The sequence below is a fragment of the Orbicella franksi genome, chromosome 1 (assembly GCF_964199315.1).
Source record: "Orbicella franksi chromosome 1, jaOrbFran1.1, whole genome shotgun sequence".
NCBI lineage: Eukaryota > Metazoa > Cnidaria > Anthozoa > Scleractinia > Merulinidae > Orbicella > Orbicella franksi.
In genome coordinates, this window is record NC_138145.1 from 43,264,761 (window position 1) to 43,279,462 (window position 14,702).

The 14,702-nt window shown below is 40.1% G+C and overlaps 1 protein-coding gene across 1 annotated transcript; it reads left to right on the forward strand.

The window, feature by feature from the left end:
• Window positions 1-8,102: 8,102 nt before the first annotated feature.
• LOC145503188 (uncharacterized) lies at window positions 8,103-14,376 on the forward strand. The gene is made up of 2 exons (XM_081482684.1): window positions 8,103-11,767; window positions 13,043-14,376. The coding sequence occupies exon 1, from the start codon at window positions 8,103-8,105 to the stop codon at window positions 11,763-11,765; it is 3,663 nt and encodes a 1,220-aa protein (XP_081338810.1). The 3' UTR covers window positions 11,766-11,767; window positions 13,043-14,376.
• The last annotated feature ends 326 nt before the right edge of the window (window positions 14,377-14,702 follow it).

Below are 14,702 nucleotides of genomic sequence, written 5' to 3' on the forward strand. Positions count from 1 at the left end.
TAAAGAATCCCTGACTAGGCGAGAAAAAACCGTTGTTTAATGTATCGATTTTGCACCGGGATTTTGCATAATAAGGGTTACGTTGTTACTGTGTTTGAAAAAGCTCGCGTTAATCAAGTCGCAGCGAAGTAACGTGTAGATATTAGGAAGTACAGGGAGATCAACCCATTCGATGGACAACACAGCGCCCTATCTATGAAATGGCCTGTTTACAAATTGCCATCATGGGTTTTATGTCAATTGCGTGAGTCGGAGAGCGCCATGATGACTAAATAGGCGGCTTAAGCAACGACGACGGCGACGCCGAGGACTGCGTCGAGTCAAAAATCAATTTTTATTTTACCAGCGAAATTCGCGATTATCTTGATCTGTTCAGTACCCCAATGGCTCTGAAAACGTGCTCAGGCTAACCATGCAACCACAGCGTTCAATTTCAAATGGAATTACGAAAATTAGCCGTTGTCGTTCGCCTTCCTCAGACTACACAGAACTTGTTCATTTCATGTTGTTGTTGTTGTGCAGAGGACGGCAAAGAAATGTACAAAGATTTATAACGCACGTGCACAGCCATTGTTTTGCTCATTAAACCTTATGTTTGGTGACATTCTCTTTGCCGCCGTCGTCGTAGTTTGCTTAAACTCCCTAATATTTCAGGTAAACAAATATCTTGCCGTTTTTCGGATTAATTTCAAACGATTAATTAACTCGCGAATCATCTAACATAGCATTCGGCTACCTTAGCTCGCTGCTAGTGCGGTGCTATTTAATGAAAATTTATTTGCATCTAAACTTGAGTCATGCATGGCGCCCAAGCCTTCAACATGGCGGCCACAATGGGGCACCTTCAACGAGTTTGTCAGTGTTGTCGCAATCTCCTTAAAACGTAAGTATAAATTGTTTGCTTACACGCACTATATGCTCTCATCAAGACGACTTGCTAAAAATTCGGGTTTTTTTAAACTTTCTTTTCTTTTAAAACATAAATCATACTGATTGATCTACTATCAAAATCAGAAGCATATTATTTGCTTCTATCGAAATACACGGCGTCCTTAGTAATGATGCCGACTGTTTCCAAACCAGTATCAACGTGAAGAATCGTTAACTGAATTTTTTTTTTTTAAATTTGCGTCTCCTCGATCAAATCTACAAGCGGTAATGAGGGACTGGTGGTTGATCGCCGGGTGGGTGTTCAAAGCGCGAGCAAAGACCTGTTTACATTATAAGTTACTAATTTGTCACTGACTGTTTTTAAGATGTTACCTCAACACGTTTCGTTTAGTGCTTGACGGTTTATGGGTTGAGTCTGAAAGGCTTTACACGTGATTCAAAAAGGCAGCACGTTAAACGCGCACTGTTAGAGGGCGACATGCAAAATTGGAGAAACGCATCGCGGGACTCACGCGCGTGCTAAACATAGTCTGGCGCGATATTTTCTGAACAGGCCAATAGGCCATTTGCGATTGCCTTTCGGCTCTGTGTGAAAACGAGTCTTCGTACGAAACCATTTATAGGAAAATGAGTTCTGCATACAAGTTCATTTTCATCTAAATCAAACTCATTTTCATTAGAAAGGTTTTGCATGGTACTCTAGCCCGGAGTTCAGGCGTTTTCCGTATGCTCACGTGTTATCGGTACTCCTACACCTTAGGACCACTTTTCGTCTCTTGCGAGTTTGAATCCAAGGTGGCGCTTGCCTTATCAAAATGCGTGCGCTCGCTCGTCAAAATACTCCTGCACTGCAGGCTTATGTTACTCTAGTACGTTTTAACGGGGAAGCTCTGGCCGGAGGTCCAAGCCTTACCCTTTTGTATACCATTTTGACAGAAAAACTACCCTATTTGGATACCTATTATTGAACAAGACATCCCTTTCACACACCTTCTTAAGAACACTGCATCTCTTTTCTAAACCCTTGGAATGAAGTTAATGGAAAATATTACGGAAAAACATCAAGCATTACCAGAAGAGATGTTAACCAAAAATCAAGTATTTATATTCAGTTCATGTTCCGGCAGGAGTCAAGATACTCCCATTTCCCTACCCTTTCATATACCTCAACTTGTGTATATCCCTGAGGCCTGAGAAAGTTACTCCTTTTGGGCGGAACCCCCCCGTATAGGATATTAAAGCGAGTACACTCCCCCCGGGTACATCGTAAGGTAATAATTTGCCACTGACTCTTCTTAATGTTGTTCTTTATCAACACGCTTCGTTTAGCGCTTACAACTTCATCAGTTGAAACTGAAAGTTTTTTTTTATTATATAGATACGAGTGTTTTACTGGAAAATACACCACTCGTAAAATTCATACGAAACTACATCCGGGACTCGGATGGCGTATTTTCCATATCCTTGTGAAGATATTGATGACTTCACTGATATCATGTTTAAACCTTAAACTCTACTTAAATTTGTTGGTGTATGATCGAAACATCTTCGAATCTTCCTCGAAAGTCTTCGGCAATCTTCAGTAATCTTCCACATTTTCGGAAATTGTTCGGAAGGAGAATCTTTGATCGGAAATCTTCAGAAACTGGTCGGAAATCTTCGGAAAATCGTCCAAAACGTCGTTATTAGTATGTCTATATGATAAACAAAATAATGCATAGTTCCTTTTAAGATAGGAAATATCTCTTCTCGTCTTCTCTTCTGTTCTCTTCTCTTTTCAAAAAGACAGCTCGTTAAACGAACGCGCTTAGAAACTTAGAAATGTAGTGCGCGACTCACGTGCGCCGTTTTTTTTTTTTTTATGTTTTAGACGTAACCTTCCAAGAGCGCTCATATATTGAATCTCGTGTAAAACTTTTCAGTTTCAACTGAAGAAGGTCTGAGCACTAACTGAAACGTCTTGAAGTCACATCTTAAAAACAGTTAGTGACAAACCAAAAACTGAAAGTGTCATCTCCTGACTACAATTACTTAATGTTTAAATAAATGTTTACATCATGAAGAAGAGTTTTTTAGTAAGAATTGTAGCCACCTACTCCTCCTCGAGTCATTTTTTACCGGTAATTTATATGAAAAAGAGTCGACCGTGATTTTGCATATTGATAAAGGTTACGTTGTTACAGTGTTTGAAAAAGCTTGCGTTAATCAAGTCGCTTCGAAATTATTTGTAGATATTAAGACGTACAGTGTGAACAAGCGATTCCACGGACAATAATACGCCATAGCTATCAAATGGTCTGTTCAGAAATTACCATCATGGGTTCTATGTCAATTGCGTGGGTCGGAGAGCGCCATGACAACTAAATAGGCGGCTTAAGCAACGACGACGGCGACGCCGAGGACCACGTCGAGTCAAAAATCAATTTATATTTTACGAGCGAAATTCGCTATTATCTTGATCTGTTCAGTACGCCAATGGCTCTGAAAACGTGCTCATGCAACTACAGCGTTCAATTTCAAATGGAATTACGAAAAATTAGCCGTTGTCGTTCGCGTTCCTCAGACTACACAGAACTTGGTCATTTCATGTTGTTGTTGTTGTTGTGCAGACGACAGCAAAGAAATGTACAAAAATTTATAACGCACGTGCACAGCCATTGTTTTGCTCATTAAACGTTTTGTTTGGTGACGTTCTCGTTGCCGTCGTCGTCGTGATTTGCTTAAGCTCCCTAATATTTAAAGTAAACAAATACCTCTCCGGGTTTTAGATTAATTTCGAACGATTTATTAACTCCTGAATCATCTAGCATAGAATTCGGCTACTTTAGCTTGCTGTTAGTGCAGTGCTATTCAATGAAAATTAATTTTACCTTTATCTTCCCCTCTATTTGCATATAAACTTGAGTCATGCTTGGCGCCCAAGCTATCAACATGGCTGCCACAATGGCGCACCTTCATCGAAACGCAACTATAAATTGTTTGCTTACACGTACTATATACTCTCATCAAGACGACTTGTTAAAAATTCGGGTTTTTTAAACTTTCTTTTCTTTTAAAAACATAAATCATACTGAACGATCTATTATCAAAATCAGAAGCATGTAATTCGCTTCTGTCAAAATACACGGCGTGCTTAGTAATGATGCCGACTGTTTACAAACCAGTATCAACGTAAAGAATAGTTAACTCAATTTTTTTTGGAAACTTGCGTCTGCTCGATCAAATCTACAAGCGTTAGTGAGCGACTGGTGGTTGAGCGCTGGGTAGGTGTTCAATGCGCGAGTAAAGTCCTGTTTACATTGTACGTTACTAATTTGTCACTGACTGTTTTTAAGATGTTACTTCAACACGTTTCGTTTAGTGCTTAACGTTTTATGGGTTAAAACTGAAAGGCTTTACACGTGATTCAAAACGGCAGCACGTTAAACACGCACGTTCAGAAGGGGACATGCAAAATTCAAGAAACGCATCGCGGGACTCACGCGCGTGCTAAAAAGAGTCTCGCGCGACGTTTTCTGAATAGGCCAATAGGCTATTTGCGATTGCCTTTCGCCTCTGTGTCAAAACGAGCGCGCGCGCTTATACAGTAGAAGCCCGCCTTACGGTCACCTCGTTTTTACGGCCAGTCTTTTTTGTCCCGGCGAAACGCCCATATATTTTCTCATAAGAAAACCCCGTTAATCCGGCCACTCTGTTAATACGGCCAACAGCCACATTCTGAAATCCCAACTGTTTTTAATACTGTTTTTCCCCCGTTAATATAATACGGCCTTTCGAAGCAGTTATGTTCATCTTTCTATGTTATTATTGCAGGTTTTGATTGAATTTTCAACTTTTTTAAAAAACATACCTGCATTTTCAATGCTTATTAAAGAGCAGTCGCTTGGAAGTGAGTTGTGATGTCTGTCAAGAAGTCACTTAAAATAGACCAGTTATGAAATTTTGATCCTATCCCTTCAATATAATGCGGCCATCTTGTTAATACGGTGAAATTTTCATGGCCAGTTGGTGACCACTGTATGAAATCACGTGTAAAATCTTTCAGTTTTAAATGATAAGGGTTAAAGCTCTCAGTAACCGAAACTCTTGAAGTAACATCTTAAAAACAGTCAATGACAAACCACAAGCTTACAATATTATATCCTGACTACAATAACTCAATGTTCCAATATATGAAAGAAGGAAAGATGCCAAAGCAGCCATAACACTACTGGAAAAATGGCCTGAAAGCATTTGAGGCTCTGAACGGGATTCGAAGCCACGACCTTTGCGTTACCGGTCGTGGGTTCGAATCCCGTTGAGAGCCTGAAATGTTTTCAGGTCATTTTTCCAGAAGCTTTATGGCTGCATTCGCATCTTTCATTCTTTCATTATTTAATTGCTACTGTTATACATCTATTACCATGGGTTCCAATACATGTTTACATGATGAAAAAGACTTTTTGTTTTGGTCGGAGTTTTACCCGCCCACTCTCCCTCGAGTCATTCTTTTACCGATAATTTACATGAAAAAAGGTTGTCTTTTCTTACCAAGTTCTCGCTCGTGTTCTATAATTATGCCCCTATTAATCATGTTTCTGGTTTTCAAACGATCTTGTACAAAGATCACGCGAAGACAAACATTTCGTTTCTTTTCTTTCCGCTTGGCACGTCAGATGCTGCGAAACTGAAATGGTTTTAAGATGGATAATTTATGCGAGCAACACAGTTATAAGCAGTAACACAGAGATGCACCTCTACAGTTTTTGTTTGGAAGAACGAACGGCCGAACACAGGCTACTGCGCAACGGTAAGTTAGTCGTTATATTTTTTTAAACAATGCATTATTTGGACTTCCACTGATCACATTTAACATATTATTCGAGATATCACAAAAACTTCCTCAAATGATGCAATGCTTGGCCGCGTTAAGGTGCGGAGTTCCCGGATTTAAAACCTCTGCTAGCACAAATCTGCTAGCAGTCTATTAGTGATTTGCCTTAGGAAATGCTACATGACCCGCGCGACTAGTTCTTCGGATTCCCTACGTTCAAGCTTATGAATAGACTACAATGATCAAGAACGCACCTTTATAGTTAGTTGACAAAAAAACTGTCCACCTACCGACATCAAGTAGAACTTTAAATCGTACCATGACACTACAAACAAATGTTCTTTACCGTGTACATGTACTGGATGGCTTTTTGTACGACCTATACGGAAGTCAGTTTTGTGATGTTCTGTACAAGCAACATCACTTACCGATCAAACTCGAACTCATTCGTTCTTATACAGCTTGATTTAAATCCATTAAAACTTCTGTCGATTTTTTAATGATACTTTTTTCTCGGAGTTGCGAGAGACACGCCGACTGTTTCAGTTTCGAGTTTTTCCAGTGCAAACTTCACTGTGGCAAGAAAAACTAATCTCTCCTTTATTTCAGCCAGTCCAAATTAAAGTCGAAACTGCTCGGTAAAACTTAGTTTGATTTTGTTTGATTGATAACACAGGTGTCCATGGCCCATCAATCTAGACAATTTACGCCTATCACATTACCCTGCTAGGGGAATGAGGCAATGAGTATAACAAGGAATAAATCTGAACAGGTTGATTTTGTGACCTGTAGCTATCGATGCGTATTTCGGGCTTCTTGAGCTACTTTTAGCTCCTGAGGGAGAGTTCAAAGAGGACTGAATCTCGAATCACTGTTTTTCATTCCGCACCCGGCATTAATTTTAAAAGAATCCCGCATTCCACTTGCCAAAGACTGCAAATCATTTTTAAACCTGAAGGTGTTTACATTCCGTATATCGGCGTTGTATGGTTTAAACCCATCTCGCCTACGTGCCACACGCATGCATTTGTGATACAATCATATGTTTTCTCGTAATTTCGCAATAGATACTCAAATGTTTCGTTGGTTCCTTACACTTTTCAAAGGGAACAGAAATTGACGTAAGAAGCTAATCTTGTATTGTTTGTCCTGTTAGTTAAAAAATACATCTTTGCAATATTCTTAATATCACATAGCGTAGTTAAATTGAAGAAATTGTCCTCCAAGTTTTTCACTCAAATATCGAAGCATTTTTGAGCGCATTTCAAGCTCAGTTAACCCAATCACTCTAATCTGGGCATTATTGGAAAGATCTTTTCCTCTTGCATAACTTGAGTATAAGTAATGCCAATTATGGTAAAAGGCGATGGCGTCGGAAGTGAAACAAAGGAAAATGCTCGTCAAGGCCGGTTTCGGCCGGCACAGGAGCCATGATAATTAAAGTGTGCTCGCAGCACTGATTCGTTCTATTTTACGGTCGATAACACATTCAGTAAAGAACGAGGGGATTTACGACTTCTTCAGGTTATTGTCTTTATAATGGTAAGGTTTGATAAAGTCTGAACGAGAGGTAAAAAGATTCTAGTCTGAGTCGAGCTAACGTGTTCCATCCTGCATAGAACGGTTAGCTAGGAGCCCATAGCAGGCTTACCTCCAGCATTGAGTTCGCAGGTACTCATTTATAGCGGAGCCCCATACTCATATAGGAAAGAAAAGGAAACCCGTGAGTTGATTTTCTCATGGTTATCATGGCTAACGGTATTGTTCGTGGGCGCGTGCGCAAGACGGCGACGGCGACGACGACGACGAAGGCAACGACGACGGAGTCGCGCAACATGGCGGCCATACTCCAAATAATAGGTTGACAGAGACATGCAGCCTTGGTTTACCGTGTACTTCTTTGATATTGGCATCCATGTTATGATCAATTGACACCTGTCAAAACAAGGTATCCGCTGACCAGTATCACGAGACCATATCGCTCAGGTTTACAGTTCATCGAGGTCGCGCGTTTTTTAAAAGTTGACCACTGACCATGTGCTGGTTTTCGATTGGAGCGAGGGCTCATCTCAGGTTAACTTGTTGAAAACAGGCCAGGATTGTTCGGAAGCCGGTTAACGCTAGCCCAGGATTAAAAGTTAACCAAATTATAACTTTTTCTTCTATACAAATGTTTTTTGCTGCAGTCTTTTGTGTATATAGTGATTATTAAAACTCAAAACAAAAGGCCAAAGAGTATACAGAAAACCTCAACGCAAATTCACAAAACTCAAATCAAAATTCTACCTTTTCCTGGGTTAGCTTAATTTGGCTCTGAACAACCCGACCCAGGAGCTACGCTTTTAGGCTGGCCTAAATCTATATATTACGCGTAGGTGGAAAGAAGTACCAAAGTATAATGTTATTTTACACTATAGAACTTGAGTGGTATTATCTTCTCACAGGGCTTATAGAAGACGACGAAATGAACAATCTAGACGACGTTTTTCAAGCCATCTGTTTTGGCTTGGCTATTGCAACTTTCCTTCTCAACACCGATCGAGCTGTAAAAGCTATAGAGGTCTGCAAAGAATGTTTGGTTTTCGTAAATAATGTGGTGCCGAAAAAAAAGGAGGAGCAGTTTGTTAAATTAGTTAGCACTGCTATCTATAAAACAATCTTCATGGCGTATTGTCTTATCTTTGATTACACAAATGCCATAAAATACGGCAAGCAACTTCTTGACATTTACCTAGAGCGTGGAAAAACAGGCGAAGATGAAGGCATTCTATTATTAGAACTAGCCATGATCTATGAAAAACAATTTAAATTTTTAGATGCAGCAAAAATTTATGAGATAGCGATCAATATAATGAGAGAAATTGGTGACAGGAGAGGGCAAGCAGTCGCTTACGGAAACTTAGGAGTTGTGTTTGAATCTCTTGGTGAATACGATAAAGCTATAGAATATATTGAGAAAGCACTTGCGATCAGAATTGAAATTGGTGACAGAAAAGGACAAGCATCAGATTTCGCGAACTTAGGAAATATTTGTCAATCTCGTAGTGAATATGACAAAGCTATAGAATATCTTGAGAGAGCAGTTGCGACCAAGAAAGAAATTGGTCACAGAGCAGGAGAGGCAAGCTGTTACGGAAACTTAGGAACTGTGTTTCTATCTCTTGGAGAGTATCACAAAGCTAAAGAATATACTGAGAAAGCACTTGCGATCAGAATTGAAATTGGCGACAAAGAAGGAGAAGCGGCAGATTACGGAAACTTAGGGGCTAAATTTAAATCTCTTGGAGAATATGACAAAGCTAAAGAGTATCTTGAGAAAGCACTAGCGATCAAAATTGAAATTGGTGACAGAGCAGGAGAAGCAAGCTGTTACGGAAACTTAGGAACTGTGTTTCGATCTCGTGGTGAATATGACAAAGCTAAAGAGTATCTTGAGAAAGCACTAGCGATCAAAATTGAAATTGGTGACAGAGGAGGAGAAGCAAGCTGTTACGGAAACTTAGGAACTGTGTTTCGATCTCGTGGTGAATATGACAAAGCTAAAGAGTATCTTGAGAAAGCACTAGCGATCAAAATTGAAATTGGTGACAGAGCAGGAGAAGCAAACTGTTACGGAAACTTAGGAACTGTGTTTCTATCTCGTAGTGAACATGACAAAGCTAAAGAATATATTGAGAAAGCACTTGCGATCAGAATTGAAATTGGTGACATAGCAGGAGAAGCGGCAGATTACGGGAACTTAGGGGCTAAATTTAAATCCCTTGGAGAATATGACAAAGCTAAAGAGTATCTTGAGAAAGCACTAGCGATCAAAATTGAAATTGGTGACAAAGCAGGAGAGGCAAGCTGTTACGGAAACTTAGGAACTGTGTTTATGTCTCTTGGAGAGTATCACAACGCTATAGAATATATTGAGAAAGCACTTGCCATCAGAATTGAAATTGGTGACAGAGCAGGACAAGCATCAGATTTCGCGAACTTAGGAAATATTTTTCAATCTCGTGGTGAATATGACAAAGCTATAGAATATCTTGAGAGAGCACTTGCAACCAAGAAAGAAATTGGTGACAAAGGAGGAGAAGCATGCTGTTACGGAAACTTAGGAACTGTGTTTCAACAGGCTCAGGAATATGGCAGAGCTAAAGAATATCATGCCAAAGCACTTGCGATCAGGTGTGAAATTGGTGACAGAGAAGGAGGAGCAAGAGATTACATGCACTTCGGAACTAAGTTTCTATTTCGTGGTGAATATGAGAAAGCTAAAGACAATCTTGACAAAGCACTTGCAATCACAGTTGAAATTGACGACAGAGTAGGAGAAGCATGCTGTTACGGACACTTAGGATCTCTGTTTCAATCTCTGGGTGAATATGAAAAAGCTAAAGAATATTTTAAGAAAGGACTTGTGATAAGTAAAGAAATTGGTGACAGAAAAGGAGAAGCAGCAGAATACTTCAACTTAGGATCATTGTTTAGTTCGATTGGTGAGCCCGTCGTTGCTGAAGGTTATCTCGAGAAGGCACTTTCAATTAATCAAGATATTGGACACCTAGACGAAGAGTTTGCATGCCTTTGTAAACTTGCAGTCGTGAAGATAGCCCAAGAAAAGATCCAGGAAGCTTTTGAGTGTCTGGTCTTGAGCATGGAAAAAAGCGAAAGTTTGCGTGCTTTTCTAAGAGACAACGATCAATTCAAAGTATCGCTTTCAGATATTCACAGCTTTCCTCATCGGCTTCTCGCTGTCTTCCTTGTTGTTTCGGGGAATCCTAAGAAAGCCCTTTATGTTACAGAGCTGGCACGCGCTAGGGCCTTGGCAGACTTGATGGCAACTGGGTACTCTATTGAAAAGCAGATCTCTGCTGATCCGCAATCTTGGGTTGGCATAGAGAATATTGTGAAACATGAAAGCAACTGCTCTTGTCTGTATATCTCTAATTATGAGAACGCAATGCTTTTGTGGATTATCAAAACAAGCGGAGTCATGCATTTTCGAACAATAACAGTAAATGAAAATGATTTCGCGTCCGGATCATCTGACAGCTTGGAAGAGTTTTTTGCTGAAAGCTTCCGCAGCTTTGGTATTTTACCCGAAGAGGATTGCGAAGATCGATCTTTAAATGATATTGCGCCAAAACCAAATGTCTCTCATGAGGAGGAGCTCGCAACTTTGCGGCAAGGAAGGGGTGAGGATGATCCCGAACTGAATCTAATCTTGTTCTACAATATGATCATCGCTCCTGTGGCCGACTTACTTGACGGGTCCGAGATCATCATTGTTCCTGAACCCTGCTTTTGCCATGTTCCATTTCCAGCTTTACTTGATGACAGTGGAAAGTACTTATCAGACACGTTTAGGATTCGCATTGTTCCTTCCTTGACCACTCTCAAATGCATCCAGGACAGTCCTACTGACTATCACAGTCAGTGTGGTGTTCTGATAGTCGGTGATCCTGAGGTTGGTAGGGTGCGTTACAATAGTCGTCGTACAACCTTCAAACCATTGCCCTTTGCAAGAAAGGAGGCAGAGATGATTGGGCGACTGCTGGGTGTTCAGCCTTTGTTAGGAGAGAAAGCAACCAAGCAGGCGGTGCTTGAAATGCTACATTCAGCAGGTCTGATACATTTTGCCGCACATGGTGATGCCGAAAGAGGAGAAATTGTCCTCTCTCCCGGGCGGTCTACTAAGAAGTTTCCTACAGAAGAAGAGTACCTTTTGACAATGTCTGACATTTCAGAAGTTCAACTTCGAGTCAAACTTGTTGTACTTAGTTGTTGTCACAGTGGACGTGGGAAGATCAGAGCCGAGGGAGTTATCGGAATTTCTCGAGCGTTCTTAGGATCTGGTGCACGCTCAGTGTTAGTGGCACTGTGGGCTCTAGAGGACGAAGCAACAGAGCAGTTCATGAGTCGCTTTTACGAGCATCTTCTAGGTGGAGAGAGTGCCAGTGAATCTCTTCACGAGGCCATGAAATGGATGCGGAGTAACGGCTGGTCTGAAGTGAGGCAGTGGGCACCATTTATGTTAATTGGAGATAACGTGTCATTTAAATTTGGAAAATAAGGGTAAGTTTTCAGATAAGGTAACAATAATTTTATCATTCTTGGGTTTTGAAGCCAGTATCCTTTAACTTGCATTTCATTAGAAGTAGCAAGATCCCGGCAAATCATGTCAATTCTGTTTGAAGATTGCTTCAACTATTTGAGAATGTCTTTTAATATGAACTAATTTAATTTGGAGGGCGTACAATGCACTGTCAGAAAAGTTCTTTGTAAATGAAAGGAGTTTTTACCATGTGATCAACTCTCGACTGGGTTAAGCCTCTGATGGTTGGATTTCAGCAGCCAGGCCTATGTATTTCAGTAAAGAACGCTGGCCAATGATCGAAGGCGACGTGGTACCTTTTCAAAGTCGGTTAAAAATGCAAAGATATGGTCTTCATTCAAATTCTTTTTTAATCAATAGTTCATCAGTGTTTATACTAAAATCGTCTGTAATAGTGAAATATTCTTTTGGATTATGACCAAAATAAGAGTAACAAACTTAAGTCGGGCAATTTGCGTCCTATCCTTTAGTGCTGCCAGATTCAGAAACTGGGTTTTTGACGGTACAATAGAATATAGGTTTGTCAACTGTATTGAACAATCAGAGCGCGCGTAGTATCTCTGGTATTTTATAACAGTCATAGCAACGGCTGGCGTATATATTTCTCAGTGCTGTAAAATCACGTTAGTCGTTAATCCATGGCCAATGAGCACTCGTTTTAATCTCTCGGATCGCGCTAAGTAAGACCCAAACGTTGTTGGTGATATCTTTTGGACCAGAATTAGCTTAATACAACTAAGGAGGTAGCGTTCTTAATATTCTATGAAGGCTTACTTGAAGCTACTTTACCTGCGGGGGCGACGGGGTTGCTTGTCGTACCTTTTAGGGTTTAAAAAAAGGTTTCGGTACCTCGCTCGGTGGGAGCTTCCGCGGTACGTTATAGGGTTTTGAGCCAAAAAAAAATATGACCGGGTATAGTTGATTTTCAACTTTACGAGTAGAAGGTATTTGGAGCAATCGTCTTTAACGCTATTAAAAATTATGAAAGTGTCAGTTAATTTGTTGTTTTAAAATTGGTACCTTTTAGTGGTGAAAAAAATTCAAGCCACGCCCACAAAATAGGATCTTGGAACCTCTTAGGGGCTCTTTTCAAAATTTCCCACAAGCACCCCGTCCTTTTTACATAGGAGTCTCCGAGGAACTTTACCCTGTTTACATGAAGAAGGAAACCATTTCAGGTGGCGAGTGAATCTACTGCTTACTCACAGTAACTGATTATTTTTATGTTCTTACAGAGACGTTGTGCATCAGCCTCGTACTTGGGTCTGACATTGAAATCCAAGATGGCCACCACGAGGTATTTTCCCCTCGGCTTGTGTCCTGAGTACGAACAAGTCTGAGCCAAAGCGACATTTCAATTTTTGTGTGAATAACTCCGTGAAAAGACTGATTGATGTGATAGGAAAGTAGTAACAAGTAATCAGTGACTAAGTAGTCAGTAATAAGTGATCGAATCCTGATTTCCCCTTACAAGACCATGAAATTTTAAACAAACAGGTGATGAGAAGAACGAAAGTCATCAACTAGGAGATATTGTCTTGATGAACTCTTAAATTCTCAGAGCTAACATCAACGGAAATGTATGGCAATAAGAAGGGAGAATCGGCATTTTGAGCTTAGGACAGAACTGAAGATCACTGGCAAGAGGATTCAGCAAACTTAAGTTTTACCGTGACCTTTTTTGAAAACCTTGGGTCGTTAAGATAAACTAAATCAACATGTGGCTGGTTGACATGGTAAAAAGTCGTCGCTGGTGGAACGGCTAACCCTATCCTCCTCGAACCAGCCTGTACTTAGCGTTTGTATCAGAAGAGTTGTCCAGTCTGACCACAGCAGACATTGGCCACCTAGAGTTTGCTCTTTCTCTCTACGTCTCTATTTATCCCGGCTAGGGATGGGTAGTGATATATTCTCCATGCCTTCAAATTAAGTTCTGCTCCACCACGGGGCACCCTGTTGCCCAAGATTTCTCATGTACTAAGTAAATGGTTCTCTGTTATTGATAAACCCACTTACCATACAGAGCTTTCCTCCTTGTAAAACGGCGCAGTGTTTAAGTTTTACACGCCGTGTATTACACTGTGATAAAACACGACGGGTATTTGAGAACACGAGGGAGATGTAGAAAACACGACTCGCGGAGGAGTTCTTTCTACATTTCTCGAGTGTTCTCAAATGTCCGGTGTGTTTCATCACAATGTAATACTCGGCTTAGGTTTCTTTATTTGCTTCATGATGTAGATTTTACATGCCGCAAGTAGAAACAAAGAAAATGTTTCTCTCCATCTCTAACAAAAATGCTGAATAGAGGTAATGTGGCGGAAAACAATAAAACACGCCTTTTCTGTTTTGTATTCTGATAAAACATGGCTTTTCGACCAATCAGAGCGCGCGCAGGGTCCTATCTCCCTTATAAACTTATTTTAATTGCAGTAAAATGTTTTAGTAAACCGTAGTAAAAAAAAAACAAAAAAACTAAGATGTGTAAATAAAGTTCAGTTCCTCGGGCGCGCTTGTAAAAAGTCAATTTTTGTCTCTTCTGCCTGTAGGAATATCCCATGTTATTCTCATTTGCAAGATGTAACGATGACTTAGCTTAGGTAGTCTTAGGAAAAGTAAACACATATATTAAAACACTTTTTGCTACCATGTCACGATCGTTAATTTACTGTCGTTGACATTTGTATGATTGCTACTTACATTGATACGTTTATAATACATTTGCTTTCTTATATCTTTGATATATTGTAATATCTTTTTCGTAGTTTTATATTTTACTTTTAAAGTCAATTGTAAAGGGGCCAACGTAATTGGTCGAGCCTCTTTAAATAAAGTTAGTTGATGTTTTTTATTATCATACGCTGTGGTCACTGCTTTCTCATTGACTAACACGCG